The sequence below is a fragment of the Phoca vitulina genome, unplaced genomic scaffold (genome assembly GCF_004348235.1).
Source record: "Phoca vitulina isolate PV1807 unplaced genomic scaffold, GSC_HSeal_1.0 scaffold43, whole genome shotgun sequence".
NCBI classification, from domain to species: domain Eukaryota; kingdom Metazoa; phylum Chordata; class Mammalia; order Carnivora; family Phocidae; genus Phoca; species Phoca vitulina.
Genome location: NW_022589746.1, coordinates 2034564 through 2052132, shown reverse-complemented (window position 1 = coordinate 2052132; position 17569 = coordinate 2034564). Strand labels below are relative to the sequence as shown.

The 17569-nt window shown below is 41.2% G+C and overlaps 1 protein-coding gene across 6 annotated transcripts in view; it reads left to right on the top strand.

The window, feature by feature from the left end:
- Positions 1–17569, top strand: part of TTC13 (tetratricopeptide repeat domain 13) — a 91543-nt gene that overhangs the window by 1083 nt on the left and 72891 nt on the right. For 5 of the 6 annotated variants that reach the window (XM_032430278.1, XM_032430277.1, XM_032430276.1 and 2 more), the window contains exon 2: positions 14245–14339. In XM_032430278.1, the coding sequence (XP_032286169.1) occupies positions 14245–14339 (95 nt within the window). Of the gene's footprint in view, positions 1–14244; positions 14340–15304; positions 15394–17569 lie in introns of those variants that run through there. The other variant, XM_032430279.1, reaches the window with a different exon arrangement.

The window sequence follows — 17569 nt, the reverse complement described above, 5'->3', positions numbered from 1 at the left end:
TGAGGTTCTCCATTGGGTCTTTTCACCCTTCAATCCCCTCCCTTCCTTTTCCCTTCCTGTCCCTTTCCTCTTCCCTGGAATTCACTTAAGACTTGCTTTTGAAAATTCTGGGTCTACCGAACTCCCTAGAAGCTGGCTGGTTGCTTTTATGGCCTGAGCAGTGTTCTTTAGTATTGTGTAACTGGGAAGACAATAAGTAATTTTTAGTTGAGATGAAATGTCCAGATTAGCACACTCTGATTTCCTTTAAGCACAATCTGACTCCCTTAAGGAAATCTCACTTATTGGAGGGTATGTGACTTCTTTATTTTGTAGTAGGCCTTGGCTAGTAATGGTAATAGGGCCAGCGTTGTAGAGTGGGAACAGAATGGCTTTTACCTCTGTCGCTTTCTGTGACTCTGCACAAGGTAATTGCTTGTCTTTGCAGAATTGCCGCCTCTCTCAATTGAAGGCAGTTACCTAAATATGGGGTTTCATTTTCTTCACAAGAGTGCTGTGAGGAAAGTGAGAAATAGCCAACACATATGGAGGGCTTGCTGTATGCCAGGCACTAGTATGCGAGCTTTAGGTTGATTAGCCTATTGTCTTAAATCTGTCAGCACACCATTCTCTACCTCATTGGATGGTAACTCCTTTTCCTCAGATGGGGAAACTGAGACACAGTGAAATCATCACCTTCCTGAGGCCCCCCAGCTGTAAAGGGAGGAACCCAGGCAGGCAGGCTCTGGATGAAACTTTGTTTTAGACGCTAAGTAGTTACAGGTAGGAAACCACATCTGTAGTATTTGCTAGCATATAGGACGTTATTATGTAAATCTTCATTTCCCTTTCCCTCCTGTAGTCATGTGATGCTCACTGGCCCAGGGAGACCCAGATTCTAGGCAATGGAAGATGCAAATCAAGATTTCTATTATGAAATTGCTTGATATTCTTGACCTAGGTGGCTCATTTCACTCTGTGGCATCAGGCTCATGCCAGTGTTTGAGTCCTTATTTGAGCCAACTCTGACCTGTATTATGCTTTTCTCCTAGATTATATAGGTTTTCATGAACTAGGCATTTGGAAGAATTCTCCTCTCCATTCTGCCAGTTCCCTGATATGTGGGAACCATTACCTTGTGTTCTCTGCTTCAGAGGATGAACACTATATTATGAGATTTTAAGCATACTTTATTCAAATGTTTCAATTTTCTATTTATATCCCCCATGTAGTACTTATTTTCATAGTTTGGAATTACAAAGGTGCTGTTGCAGATGTGTGGCATGAGTCTTTGAGCCAGCCGTCCCTGGGCTGACATCAGTGTCCCGCAGCTGCTGACAGGTGCTAAAGTGGCTGGGCCACTGCTGCTCGCCCCAGTTAATCATTCCCAAAGGCAACTGCTTGTGCTCCTCGGCACTCTGGCTGTTTCTCTTAGCTTTATTGGCTGTGGTACGTGACAGAAGCCCTCTCTATCAGGGTAGCAACTCCCAAAGTGTCTCTCGCTTCTCCCTCCTCATCTTGGGCAAGTAGGTAGAAGCTGGACCCTATGAAACCTGCCCCAGTCCTTTACTGTCCTAAGAACAGATGTAGGAACAAATTCAGGATTTGCAGCTAACCATGTTGTAACCTAGGGGCTCATGTTCTAAATCCAGAACCCCCTTCTGCTCAACAGTAGGGCCTAGATAAGTGCCAGGATCCAGAACGAGCCATTTCTTCAGAGCCTCGCTGTCTGTTAATCATACCATCACTTGCTGCCTTTCCAGCCACAGGCCTGTCCATATCAAGCCAGTCAGGGGACAGACGCAGAAGCCACTTTTCAGAAATGTTCCCATAGCTTTTGGATTCCGACGGCTGATTGATGCCGCTTGGGTCTAAATCTGCACACCTTCTGGTGAGCTGTATGTGTATTCTCGTAAGACAGAACCCCCAGTAATTATAGAGCCAAAGGCAGCAGCTGGTGGGAGCGCATAGGTCTGAACACAGCACTGGCAGTCGCTGTGCTGTGTGGACCACCCTCAAATGGAATCCAGTGCCCTGGGAGCAGAGACAAGCGTGGGTGACCCAGGCGCCAGGGGTCTCAGCCTGACTTTGCTGTTCCCAGGCCCCCTTCAACTTTCTCTTCCAGTGCAATTTTTACATTTTACTTGAAAGGCATGTATAACCACAAACGTCAGATCATTTCTCTGTTTTCCTGGGGAAAAATAATCTTACTTTTAAAAGAAGTGAACACTGAAATGTACATATTTTTTCTTTTTGTTTTAAAGATTTCGTTTATTTGTCAGAGAGAGAGCAAGCACAAGCAGGGGGAGCGGCGGGCAGAGGGAGAAGCACGCTCCCCGCTGAGGAAGGAACCTGATGCAGGGCTCGATCCCAGGACCCTGGGATCATGACCTGAGCCGAAGGCAGATGATTAACAGACTGAGCCACCCAGGTGTCCCCATATTTTTCAAATAAAAATAAATTTCCCTTCGTTGTTACCTTTGCCCTGTTTGTATTTTGGAATTGTGGGAAGAAATAAGGAACAGAAGTTTTTCCCCTAGTTTTATATTTATAAACACTATGTACGTTCTTATTTAATCCTCTCAGCACTGCAGCAGGTACTGTTTTTATCCCCGTTCCACGGTAGAACATAGAGCCAGGGTTTGAACCTGGCCTTCTGACCCTTTGTGTATTATTTCCTCAGTAATATTTCCCTCTTAGAATAATTTCTTGTCAGTATTAATGATCAAGTCCTATACCCTTCACCTTTGTTGAAAGTTACATTCTTAAATAACTTGTAGAATTTTATATGGACATATATGGAAAGATGCTTTATTGCACTTAGTATTTTGAACTATAGCGCTAGAATGAATTTTTTTTTTTTTTTAAGATTTTGTTTATTTATTTGAGAGAGAGACACAGCAAGAGAGGGAACACAAGCAGGGGGAGTGGGAGAGGGAGAAGCAGGCTTCCCAAGGAGCAGGGAGCCCGATGGGGGGCTCGATCCCAGGGCCCTGGGATCATGACCTGAGCCAAAGGCAGACGCTTAATGACTGAGCCACTCAGGTGCCCCGAAGACTAGCACTGGATCTGTAGAATGGATCTGTTCTTTCACAGGAAAGCTATCTGTGTGCCTACTACTTGCTACTCAGTGTTCTGGACCCTGGGGATACAGCACAGCTGGCTAGCTTCCCCGTGTGGAGCCTGCATTCTGGTCGGGGAAGAGATGAATGTGTAGTAGGCCCACTGATAAGTGCCTTGAAGAATAAAAAGTACTGGGTGCCTGGGTGGCTCAGTCGTTGAGCGTCTGCCTTCGGCTCAGGTCATGATCCCAGGGTCCTGGGATCGAGCCCTGTATCGGGCTCCCTGCTCGGCGGGAAGCCTGCTTCTCCCTCTCCCACTCCCCCTGCTTGTGTTCCCTCTCTCGCTGTGTCTCTCTCTGTCAAGGAAATAAATAAAATCTTTAAAAAAAAAAAAAAAAAGAATAAAAAGTACTGTGCTACTTTGCGAGGGGGCCAGGGAAGGCCTCTGGTAAGGTGGCATGAACAGAGCCCTGGACAGAGTGAGCTTTGAAGAGATCTTAGAGATGTCTTAATTTGATACCCCAGTGTTGTAGATCTGGTAAGTTACGGTCCAGGTAAGCTGAAACATGTCTGTCGATTGAAGACTTCATCTCTCTCTCCTCTGCTCTTCCTGCTAAAGCTAAACTGCATCTCATTCAAAGGTGGCATTCATCCTGTATTAGATATATCTACATGTTCTTACAGACTAAGATGTATTTTGATAGTTCAAATGTGTGTACTTCTTGTAATTGTTCGGAAAATACTTTTATTTTCCTTTTTTGAAAATATAATATTTACAGGAACAGTGACTTTGTGATTTTTTTCCTTTTTACTGCCTTCTTGAGACTTTTGTCTGCTCCAAAGTGAGGTAGTCCTTGTACTTGATGTCTTTATGGTGCTTTTGAAATGGCCACCTTTATCTAGCTGGCCGCGTTAGCCCTACCTATACTTAATGCCTCAGTCAAGTTCAATGATTAATTTACAACCTGAAGTAATTTTCTTTAGTTTATTGAAATTAATAATGCAAGATTTGAGCTTATTTTCCCACAGTTCTTTGTGAAGAAAAGAACATTTGTGTTTGATTTGGGAGGTGTTAGCTGCCAGAAAAATAAGGAAGTAGCTATAAACCTAACTGTGTTTGACAGTCACTAAGACTTAAAGATTGTTCATATATCTTTCTTAACAGAGGAATCAGTTAGTTAAATAGTTGACATCGGTCTTACTGCTCACAGCACTTAAATCATTGCTATGCCTTAGAGGTGGCAGGGAATCAACAGAGGGACACTTTTACAATGAGAGCCCTTTCCTGTTTTGTTCTGGCTATGGGGAAGTTAAGGACCAAATTTTATGCTCAGTCATGGTAACTGTGGTAACCCTTACTGTTATATTTGCTTGATCCTTTTCCTCTTGGCCCTGATTTTCTTTGTGTGTTATCATATATAGTTTTGTAGCAAATCTCTTCCAATCTTTTTTTAAGGTATACACAAGTAAATTTGCCAGTGTAGGGTAACCAGCTTATTTTGAGTGCAGAGACCAAGGCATAGAGCGGTAAAGAGATTTATATCCCCCAGCCCTGGGCACTGTGGTATTGTCTGGAGGATGCTTGCCTCTTTTGCTACCTGAACAGCATCTTTCAGAAAGTTTCTGCTTTAGGAGTTGCTTTTCGTAGCATGAACCCTATGAAGATGATAGCTGTGGTATTTGCATACTCATTAGCTTTCTCAAATAGATCTATTGTTATTAAGAATTACATTTACCTTTTAAAAGGTCTGTACACTGGTAGACATGTTCAGCTTTGGTTACTGAGGGTTTGTTTTCTCCCCTGCTCTGGATGAGGGCAAAAGATATATGGCCTGGGTTTTAGAACCTAACCTATGTGGACTAGGCCTACAGGAAGTGGCTGAGCACTTTGTGTATACAGACTTCTCAAGAAGTTCTCTAGCACGTAGGCATGGCTTGGCTTCACTGCACTCCCTAAATGCTTGGCCAGCTGACCGACTTCTGAAGCTTCCCCTTTTCACAATGTGGCGTTTTAAAGAGGTCATCTTATTTTTTTGTTTGGGCTTGTTATCTTGCGGATAGAATAAATGCAAAATTTATTGAAGTAGCAGAATTTTAATGCTTTTCACTTTGCATTAATGCTAACATTTTCCTCTGTTAACCTTTTTTTAAAGTTTTTACTTTTTATTGAAATGTGACACATATGCGGACAAATGTGTCACTGGTGTTTACTTCATGACTTTTCACAAACTGAACAACCTGTGTAACTAGAAAGAATCCCAAATACATAACTGATAGCTGTTTTTAAGCTTGCTGATAAAGTCTCATTCCACATTCCCCTGGTTTGATTTGGAGATAACTTGGTATGACTTTATTTCTGGTTCAGGTATCAGCACAGTGGATGTGCACCACTCAGGTGCTGGTGTTTTGTACGTAGACACTCAGAAATCCTGCGCCAGACGGTCTGCCTCTTCTACACGGAAGAGCAGTTGAGTCCTCTTGTGACCTTTTCCTGCCTGTGTTTGGGGTGTTCACAGTGACTCTGGGGGTGCCTGGATGGCTCAGTCAGTTAAGCATCTGCTTTCGGCTCAGGTCATGATCCCAGGGTACGAGATCCAGCTCGAGCTCCACGTTGGGCTTCCTGCTCAGTGGGGAGTTGCTTGTCTCTCTCCCTCTGCCTCAACACCGCCCACCCCCCTGCTTGTGGGCAAGTGCTCTCTCTCTCACACTCTCTCTCTCTCAAATGAATAAAATCTTCAAAGTGACTGTTCCCTTTTCACTAAGGTTTTCACATCATTGCCTAGATTTGCTTCAGCTTTCCCAGTAGAGTTGATGGTATTTGACAGCATGTGTGGGTTTATGAAAAAGTCTTCAGCTCTTAAAAGTATGTGTCACTTGAAGCATCTGCTGTGTCTTCAATCCATGCTACAAGCCCAGGCTAAGTGAGTAGCCTTTGTGGCTAAGGCTGGCTGCTCACTTTGCTGGCTCCAGCGCCCCCCACCCGCTTCTCTTCTTGGATCGATGCCACATCATTTGCTTCCCTGCCTCTTTTTCCATTCTGTGCAGCTGACCAGCTCCTTTTCTTTTGGTTGTATATATTCTGTACATGTGTTAATACTTTTGGGTGGGTCAGTACAGCTTTGATCAGATTATACTCATGCTTGGTTATAAAGCCATTCTGTCTCTTTTAGATGCCCTTTGCAGATCTTTGTTCTAATGGATTAATTATATGTTGACCTTATAATCTAATTCCCAGTGGGCAGCCTCTATTTTCAAGTTGTTTTATGATAACTTACACATCTCAGGTACAGATGAATAATATTTTGTTAGAACAAAAGAAGCATATGAATTCAGAGGAGGAGAACTTTTCCTCCTCCTGCTTTTCCTGTTATTGCATTCTAAAAGAAACTTACCATTTGGGACCATCAACCAATGTGATGTACAAGGTCCTCAACAGTGGTTGTCTTACAAATGCAGAAATTGATAACAGCAAAAGGCAGTATAATTGATGCTGCCTTGCAGCTGCTTGGCCTTCTGGTAGCTCCTCTAGCCACAGGAATGCTTACGGTTCTTCCCGGGTCACCCTACGCCTCGGACTAGAATTGCCTGACTTCCAAGTTCTAGCCTATCCATGGGAAAAGCCCAGTCATCCTTGTTTTCAGGTGAACTTGGCACACTTCTATAACTAGAGCAAGGTGGTCAAGTGGTGAGTGCAGCCCAGCAGCTGTTGAGTTCCTTATAAAACGTCTTCCTTCAGGAATTGGCTCTGGGTTTGCTGTTTACAAGCTTTCAGTCAGTTTCACCTGCAAATGTGAATGTATGACAAATACCTGCAACTTCCAAAGCCACGTCTCCTTGCCTCACGAGGAGGTCATTTGATTTGATTGAGAAGGAAGCAATCAGAAGAGAACTTCCCCAGCATCATAGCTACAGCTTGCCAAAGGCTCTAGACTCATCTTTTGCCTCTGGTCCTGTCTGGGTGTGGACTTGTTGGAGCCTCCTTGAGTGTAGCCCTCTTCTTGTACGGAACATCTCATTCCCTCTTGTCTTCCATCAGCATACAAATGGCTATAATAGCTCCTGTCTAGAAAAAACAGGGAACAAAGACAGGACCACACGTCCTTCCAGCCACCTCTCTTCTCTCTGCTTCCTTTATAGCAGAATTCCTCAAAGGAGATGTTTCTGTGCACTGTCTCCACGTCTCCAGTTTTTTCTTGAACCTACTGCAGTCAGCTCCTTGTGCCTCCACCAAAACCAATCTTAAAATCAGCTGTCTGTGGGGTTTGGAAGGGCAGGAAAGAAGTTTGGTGGCATTGCTCTACCTAAACCATCTATTATTACGACCCAGCATTGGCAGAATGGGTGGTGACGAGTGGACCATGCCACCTCTGTTGATGTGGTGTCCTAGAGCACGATGTGGCCAGCCTCGCCTTTGCAATTTCTTCATCTTGTGACCTTAAACACATCCATTAACACTGAGCTCATTTCCCCATGTGTGTGATGAGCCTAAGGTGTGTTCTACCTACGCCAGAGGTTGGAGGACCAAAGGAAAGAGTGTTGTGAGAGCATTTTGAAAGCTGTAAAGTGCTGTAAAAACCAAAATAATCTTAAGGAAAGAAGGAAGAAGAAATGGGGGCGCCTGGGTGGCTCAGTCGTTAAGCGTCTGCCTTCGGCTCAGGTCATGATCTCAGGGTCCTGGGATCAAGCCCCGCATCGGGCTCCCTGCTGAGCAGGAAGCCTGCTTCTCCCTCTCCCACTCCCCCTGCTTGTGTTCCCTCTCTCGCTGTGTCTCTCTGTGTCAAATACATAAAAAAAAATTGCTAAGAAGGAAGAAGAAATGAACAGCAAAACCCTCCGACAATTTTAGCCTAGATATGTATACAGTGGACCCTTGAAGAATTTGGGGGTTGGGGCACCCTTCCTCCCCCACCCATGTACATCTTCTGACCATCAAAAATCCATGTACAACTTCTGACTCCCCACAGAAACTTTACTAATAGCCTGTTGTTGACCGGAAGCCTTACTAGTGACAAGTAGTTTGATGGACACGTATTTCGTGTATGTATTATACACTATATTCTTAGAATAAAATAAGCTGGGGTAAAGGAACTGTAGTCAAGAAAATCATAAGGAAGAGAAAATACATTTACAGTAGTATACTGTATTTATTTTAAAAATCTGCGTGTAAGAGGACCCACGCTGTTCAAACCCAACCATTTCCTGTGAATTGTGGGCATTATATCTCCTCACAAAAGCCCTGGGAGGGTATGTGGTGGTAGTTGTTCCTGTTTTACAAATGAGGAAACAGGCTAAGAGATATGAAAGGACTTGTGCAGTCAGCCAGCCGGTGAGGCATCTGATGGGGGTCAGTCTGGCTCCCCAGCCCACGCCCTGAACTCTGGAGCTTTGCCTCCAAGCTAACTACTCTTCCTCTGACTTCACATTTGATTAGCTTTCAGTATAAGAGCTGGTTCTTTGAAAATACTGGTAATGTTTAGACAATTATCTAGCAAGGCTCATCAAGAAAAGTGAGAAGAAACAAATATTTGACTTTAGGGATAAGGGAGTATAATGGAAAATGAGAATCATTGTAATAACTCTGTGTATAGTTTTATGGCAAAGATGTAAAACAATTCAAAGAAATGTTCTTCAGATAGTTCTTTAGAAAAAAAGGCAAATTACCAAGTTGACTTACCCTCCTTCTCTTAAATACCTTGCCCCCACCAGGGTCAGCTCTGTTTTTCTTGTTAAACTTAAGCTTCTGGAGCTGTCATTGAGATCCTACCTCCTTCCCCTATTTACTCATCCATTGTTAAGTTAATGATTATCAAATTCATACCTGTAGCTCTTATCTTTCCCTGGATTTCCTAACTACATGCGAGACAGCTTCTAGTTGAGTATCTCCCAGGCACTGGGCTCTTGACTGCCCTCTGAAACCATTCTTCCTCTTAAACTTCCCATTTCAGTTAATGGCCCCTGTACCTTGTGTTGCTACACAAACTGGAAACCAGTGCCTTTGTCCTCTTTTCATGCCTAATTTTTCTCAAAGCCCTGTCTTTTTTAATTCCTCTACCTTTTTGGAGTCTGACCCTCCATTTCAACCCATTGGTCTCTGCCTTTGTTTGGACTTTTCCTATTTTTTAGCTGGCCGCGGCCTCCCACTTGGCCTCCCTCCTCTCGTCTTCTGGGCTCTTCTCTCCTCACACAACTGTCCATAATCTTTCTTGTGCTTAAGCCTTTGGTGGCTTCTTCGTATTGATGAAGACAGGGAGTAAATGAGCTGGAAACTAAGCTTGAGCAACAGGAAAAGGAAAGAAGGGAAGTTGGAAGCAGTGCCTAGAACAAAGCCAGAATAAATGAATGAGAAACAGCAACAATAGAATTGATAAATAGATCCAAGAGTTGGTTCTTTAAAAAAGAATAAAATAGATCAACCTGCTAAGGCTAACGCATATATAGAAGAGCAGAGGCAAATGTACTTTAGGAGTGAGGGGCCGTGTGGACAATTGTAGAGGCCATGGGAATTAAGACACAAATGTGGAGAAATCCCTGCTAATAAGATTAAAAATGTGAATCACTCAATAAATGTTTAAGAGATGATTTAGAAGAAAAAGATAAGATTCTGTATTGTGTTTTGAGAATATTTCTGTAGTAATTATCTTTAAATTTTACTTGCGGGATGCCTGGGTGGCTCAGTCAATGAAGTGTCTGCCTTCGGCTCAGGTCATAATCCTGGGGTCCTGGGATCGAGCCTCGCATCCGGCTCCCTGCTCAGCGGAGAGTCGGCTTCTCCCTCTCCCTCTGACCCTCCTCCCCACTCGTGCTTTCTCTGTGTCTCTTTCAAATAAAATCTTTTAAAAAAATATAAAATAAATCTTAACTTGTGTTATCTGAGCAAGGAGGAATACAATGTTTTCCTGATTCTATGGAAATCTATACCATCTAAATACAGGTGGTTGGGTTGTTATTGTAAAATAATCAAAGCCATAGTGAGCTAAACAGTTTTAGATTGAAGAACAAATTTAACCTTCTGTTCCAGACAACTCTGGGTATAGCTGTAACAAACTGTTTTTCTCTCACAGATCCTACCAAACCAGCAAGAGACACTAATGCCAGAATTTAATACAGTTGTGGGGGTGGGGGTGGGAAGAAAGCTATAAAATAGTTATAAAAATCCTAAGTAAAATATTAATAAGCTGAAGCCAGCAATCAATTAAAGTAATGATGTGCCTTGGCCAATTAGAATTTATTTTAGAAGTACAAAGATGGCTCAACTTTTTAAAAAAATTGAATTAATTACCTTAATAGGTCAAAGGAGAAAAATCATATGATTATCATAAAGAAATTTCCAAAAACACTTGATAAAGTTCAGCCAGCTTTCCTGATTTAAAATTTTTGATAAAACAAAGAACAGGAGAATCCTTCCTTTATATGGTAATGTTAACCCATAGCCATATAGAGCATCTTCCCACTGGATGCTTATAAATGTTAAATGAAAAATCTTATCATCAAAACTTGAGGAAATTCTGGATCATTCAATGAAGTATTAATGTCAGGAATAAGCAGGAGTACTAGTATTGAGCACTTTTTTGGAGGTTTTATCTAGTAAAATAAGATGCTAAATGAGTATAAATATTAAAAAGACCTTGATAATTACATGTAGATGATACAATTATCCACTGAATAAATGGAAGCATTAATAGAGCATTAGGAATTCAGTAATGTGGGTAGATAAAATATTGAGCTCTAGCCAGTTAAGACAGAAGATTTACAATATGCTGTCTTTCTGTCTGGACCACTCTGCCTGTCCTACCAGCTGCCCATGGGCCTTCCCCTTTTAAATCTGAAACTTCCCTCAGGTCTCCCTTCACTCTCTCCAGCACAGATCCAGAACGAGACTGCCTGGGCTCAAACCCCACCTCCACTGCTTTGCTAGAGGGTAGCCATGGGCAGATTACTTAGCCTCTTTGGCTTAGTTTCCTTGTTTTTAAAATGGGGATCAGAAGTGTGCCTCTACCCTGTGAACTCTATCAGTATGCTCTGATGCTGTTATTCACGTACTCAGGAAACTGTCCCTGAGTACTGTTTCTCCTGACCATGCTCTAGTCATAAGTTCTTTAAGCTGCTGTGACTTGACATTTCTGTGTGATTTTGATTACTGTTGGTTTCCCTCACTGAACTATAATCTTTTTTTAAAACATATTTTTTCTTAAGATTTTATTTTCATTTGTGAGAGAGAGAGAGCGAGAGAGAGCACAAGCAGGGGGAGCGGCAGGCAGAGGGAGAAGCAGGCTCCCTGTTGAGCAAGCAGCCCAATGCAGGACTCGATCCGAGGGCCCTGGGATCATGACCTGAGCTGAAGGCAGGCGCTTAACTGACTAGCCACCCAGGCGTCCCTGAACTATAATCTTCATATAGAAGGACAGGGGTCATTTTTGGTGTCGAAGACCACTGAGCAGTGAATGGAACGTTGTAGATGCTCAACAAATACGTACTGAATCAGTGGTCATCCACCAATTTTTTTTTAATCACAACAAATTTGAATGTGTAAATTATATAGAAAAATTGTAAAGTTTTGCATAGGTTAATAAAAGTTGAATAAATAGACTAAATTTTGTAAAGAAGTACTCCTCCACTCAATCTACAGTTTTAACAATTCTAATAAAAATCATAGAGTGGGGGCCCCTGGGTGGCTCAGTTGGTTAAGCGGCTGACTCGATCTCAGCTCAGGTCTTGATCTCAGAGTTGTGAATTCAAGCCCCACGTTGGGCTCCACGTTGGGCTCCACGCTGGGCATGGAGGCTACTTAAAAAACAAAAAAACCCAAAAAGTCATAGAGGGACTTTTTTGTTTTGTGACCTTAACAAAATGAAGTTTATCTGAAGTATGTTGATCCAAATAGCCAAGAAACTTCTGAAAAAAAAAATGATGAGACTTTGCTTTACATTAAAATGTATGCATTTATTAAAAGGGTACAGTATTGAAATAATGTGATATTATTGAAATCAGAATAAGCAGATCATTATAAGGGATTAGTCTAGAAACAACAGCAAAATACAGGTATATTGTAGAGAATTAAAATTTTAAAGATATTAAAAATCTTACCTAATCTCACTAAGTTTGAATTTAAATAATGCAGAGGAAAATTTAGTCATATGGGGAAGTGTTTATATTGTTACATTAAAAGGGCAGGTTACAAAACAGTGTATCTCCTTCCATTCTCACAACCTAATGATAACAATAGTAGCAAACATCTTTAAGCTCCTTCTTTATGCCAGAAACAGTACCAAATACTTTACTTCTATCTCTCCTTGTTTAAATTGTCTTGTTTAAATCAAGCACTCCCATGAAGTAGATACTCTCATTGACCCTGTTTTATAAATGAAGAAACCAAAGATTGATGAGGCTAAGTCAGTGGCCAAGAGCTAGTAAGTAGTGGCAGACAACAGGAATTCAAACCCAAGCCGTCTGATTTCAGCATTGTCACTCTTAATTACATTAATTACACCAAAATTTTCACATTCGTTCTCAATGTGTGGTAGTATTCTAAATGACTTTTATTTATGTTTTGTGATTTTTCTATATTTTCTAGAATGAACATGAGTTACTCCTGTCATTTTTAAAATATCAGTGTCCATGGGATGGGACAGTCATCTGTCAGAGCTATTGTCATTGGGTGTAAATAATCTCAAAGATTCCTTAAAAAAAAAAAAAAAGTCTAGAAATGGACCCCGGTGACTGTAATGTAAAGGTGGTGTTCAAATTGATAATTTAATAAGTGGCCTTGAGATAACTAGAAAATAGACATTTTCCTCTCTTAGGCCAAAAGGTGTAAACAGTGATAAGACATATGATATATATATGCCGCACCTTTGAATATTTCCAAATATAGGCAAGCATTTTAGATGTCACTTAGAGTGAAGTCTCTCAATTTTGAAATTCTGTTAGTGAGCTAAAGTATAAATGTAGGTTTATTATTATAGGAGTAAAGGGTTGTACTAATTCATGATGATTGTAGTACTACCTTTTTTAAGGCTGAATTATATTCTACTGTATGTATATGCCATGATGTATCTATCATCTGTTGAGCTCTTTCTACTGTTTGGTTATTGTAGATGGTGCTTCTATGACGATTCATATACACGTCCTTGTTTGAGTCCCTGTTTTTAGTTCTCTGGGTATATACGCGGGAATGGAATAGTGGGACTGTATGGTAATTCTATGTTCAACTTTCTGATGAGCCAGTAAACTGATTTCCACAGCGGCCACACCTCTTTGTATCCTCATCAGCAGTGCACAAGGGGCTCTAATTTCTCTACATCCTTGCCAATACTTGTGATTTCCCATTTTTGAAAAAAATATAGCCATCCTTGTGGTAATGAAGTGGTATCTCATTATGGTTTGATTTGCGGTCCCTAATTAACAATGATGTAGAACATCTTTTCATGTACTCAGTGGCCATTTGTGGATCTTCTTTGGAGAATTGCCTATTCCAGTCCTTTGCCCATTTTTTAAAAAAAGATTTTTATTCATTTGAGAGAGAGAGAGAGAGCACAAACAAAGGGAAAGGCAGAGGGAGTTGGAGAAACAGACTCCCCTCTGAGCTGGGAGCTCAGTCCCAGGACCTAGAGATCATGACCCAAGCCGAAGGCAGACGCTTAACCATCTGAGCCACCCAGGCACCCCTCCTTTACCCATTTTTTAATTTGTTTGTCTTTTTCTTGTTGAAATCAGGAGATATTTATATATTCTGGATACTAGACCCTTAGTACATACCTTCTTTTTTTTTTTTAAGATTTTATTTTTAAGTGATCTCTATACCCAACGTGGTGCTTGAACCTAGAAGCCCGAGATCAAGAGTCGCACGTTCCAGCCAACTGAGCCAGCCAGGCGCCCCTGTACTTATCTTTTAACATTAGCTCTCACTGGCTTGACTTTGGTCTCCCGTTTGTGATTTTTTTTTTAATCTCTGGTAAATGCTGCCAGGTAGGAGACGTCTAACAAAGTTATCTTAACAACTACTATGTTAATGACTGGTTGTGAGGATATTTGGAAACCACAGAATGTTACACAGCTATAAAGTGGAAGATAGGATGCCCCTTTTAGTGCTTTTTGCTTTGTCCTTAGTTGGTTTTGTGGATTTTTCACATTATAATTCGTAGTTAGACACCTGAGAGCCATGAATTTAAGGTGAGGAGAATAACCAGGAATGTTTACTTTGCAGAGTCATCCTTTCTGAACTTCCACGACTCAGACTGCGAGCCCAAAGGACCACCACCCTGTGACTCATTGCTTTCCCTCAACACTGAAAAGATTCTGGTATGCATCTTCCATACATGCTTTCTGTTTTTGTAATCTAGAGCCATGATGGTACTGCTTTCAAAAGAAGGAGGTCACCTCTGTTTATCAAGTAGGCTTTGATTCCAGTTGGTTCTACTTGCATAAGATAAAGATAGGTCATCTGGTATTTAGTCACATTGAATTATTATGACTTATGAATTGGATGGTTGATCATTCTAGATCTCGTCCATTTTACTTTTTAAGTTCCAGTGAATAAAGGGGGAGATCATGGCTGACCCTTATTTCTAGAAACCTCATGTATTTGAAGGTATAATGTATCTTATTTTTCCAGCCTTTGCCAGTGTGGGTATCTTTTATGTTTTTAATTATCGATACCAGCCAAACTGTATGGGAGACCTCTCCACTCCAGGGCTGAGTACCTGGCACTGGGTAACGTCTGTCTCTGCCTATCCATGTTAGCACATACGCGCCTCCAGTCTCACAGCCTCTGTGAAGCTGAGTGGCTCTTTCAGTGCCCAAGGTTAACATATTTTTTTTCTCCAGGCTTTTTCCTTTAACATCCATGTAGATATTGTTTGCTTCTTTCATTTAAAATTTCCCTTTAGGATAGTCTTTCTTCTCCCGACAAAGCTTTGCCTTTGCATGTAAGAACTACTAAAAATAGGTAGAAATTGCAAACTAGGAAATGATCAACAGATTTTACCTAATTCACTGCATAGCAATCAACCTGATATATGGAAAAACTTGAATTAGACTGGTCTCAAACCAGAATGGGCTATCTTGTAAAGTAGTGAGTTGGCCATCACTAAAAACATTTAAGTAGAAATTGGGTGATCCCCACCTTGGATAGGCGATTAGATTCTTAGAATTATTAGGGACAGGAATTCAAATATTTTCTACGTGTTGCATTTCTAGTTTAAGATGGCACTAGCTAGTAACCTATGGGAGAAAGCTCATCAATCTTGGCCTTTCATTTTCCCTAGGTTGAAAATATGGGAGTCCGACTATTCATTTCTTCATTAATTCTCCAGATATTTATTTTGCACCTATTATGTGCCAGGCGTTGTGCTAAGTAAGTACTGGGAATACCACAGTGAGCCAGCTAGCCTCAGTCCCTACGCTCGTGACTCCTAGTCACTGACCCGATAATTATACAAATAAATGTAGAAGTACAGCAAAAGGTCAACATGATCTCCGTTAAATTAAGGGGAGCAGGTAGAACAGCTTTCAGGAATTGAAACGTAAGCAGGGACCTGACGGACGGGTTGGAGTTAGTAGACCAGAGAAGTGGGGCTGTGTGCATAAACTTCCTTGATCAGAGCTTCTCACTGCTGTCCACAGAGGATATCGATAGATGCGGTATTAGAAGTGGGAAAGATTCTTTCTGATCAGGAAATTAATTTGTTCATACTATACTTTCCTTCTCACTTCTCTCAGGTTTTATTTTTAATAAAATAAAAACACTTAGCTCAGATATGGTCTTCAGTATACTCTTGATGTTGTTTGGTAAATGATTTCTTTTTATGGGATTTCATTTGTATTCTTTTCCCATATCTTTCTGCACAAAGGTTTGGCAAATGGGAGACTCTCATTGCATACTGGATTTTTTAAGCACTAAAAGCATTATTCATAGACTCCCTTTCTGGGCCCTAAGCAATTTATTAAGCAGATAAATCTTTTGCATCTGTGTGCTGATCTGTGACCATCTGATAAAGAGGAAAGTCTCGTGTCTGGTCATACCCGGATGTCCTACTGTGATGTCTTCACATATTGTTAAATCTGCCGCTTCTTAAAAGCTGTCTCTCGAGGATCCCGCCAAGACTTCCCATAGCTGTGTGGAAGCTCCAGCTATGGAGCAAAATGAGAAGGAGCTGATAGAGTTTCTCTCTAGTCATCAGGGTTTTACTGGAAGAAATTGAGTGTTAAACATTCCCATAGTAGTAGAATTTTCAGATGTTTCCTTTTGTCTGGAGTCCTGAATGGAATGAAGTTGAGCATTCATCTCAACATGGGATGCCCTTCTGGCCTATAGCTTTTAACTTGTGTTCTAACCCCAGAGTTAGCTTATTCTTGACCTGCTTTATTTATTTATTTTTAAATTTAAATTCAATTAATTAACATATAGTATATTATTAGTTTCAGAGGTAGAGTTTAGTGATTCATCAGTTGCATATAGTTCATCATGTGCCCAGTTACCCTGTTCCCTCCCACCCCCCTCCCCTCCAGCAACCCTCAGTTTGTTTCCTACAGTTAAGAGTCTCTTATGGTTTACCTCCCTCTCTGATTTCATCTTGACCTGTTTTATAGGCAAACTAAATACTGTGCTGTATCTGAACATCAATCTAGATTTTGAAAGTATAGGGAGTATAAGTGGAAATGCCTTGTTACTGTTATTTGAGTCCGTGAAGCCCAAGGGGCCACAGTTCATTACTGCTAATGAACACCAATTGTTAGCTGAATAGCACATATAGTAGCTGGAAGAGCGTCTCAGGTAAATTATTTGGCCTATATATATGCCTTTAGGCGTCTGTGCTATGCATTTTTAAAAAAAGGAACTCAGTTAATTGGGATGTCACTGGGTTCTAATCCTGTGGTTTTGCCAAAAGCCACAAATCTTTAGTCTCTCACTGTCTTAGTTTTTGCTGTCTCTGGGTATGTACAAGTTTTAGTCATGTCTTAGGAGAATCTGGTGTGAAGTAATCACTTTAATGTGTACCCTGTAACTAAGCGTATCACAGGTTAGCATCAACAGCTGAATCTTCTGGTGAAGTCACAGCTGTGGTATCAGACATGATTTGTCTCCAAAACACTACAGAGCTGTCATTACATACAGTAGACCGGTACTGCCTATAAAATCACTGCAGTTACTAAGCTAACTTATTTACTTTGTTTTCCCCTGGTTTCCGCTCTTGTTTTAGCTTTCCTGCCAAATGTGCATATGTGTGTATAATTTCTTCGTAGGCAGATCTACTGCCTTCAGTAGGAGGGAGATGTTCATCATCTGCTGTGCTTTTTTCACTAGAATGGCTTGTTTCTCGGTCAGATTTTGTTGGTCCTTTGGTGGCATCATCTCTGTACAACTTGTAGCTCTTATTTCTAAAATATTTTTAGTTTAAAAAACAACATTCTGTCATCCAGCCTCATTGGAGGACTGATGGCTAGAATGTGATCTTCGCAACATGATCGAGGTCATTGAATAGTTTCTGAAAACATGGAGGGAGCATGAAGCAGCCAGCAGGATGAATCCC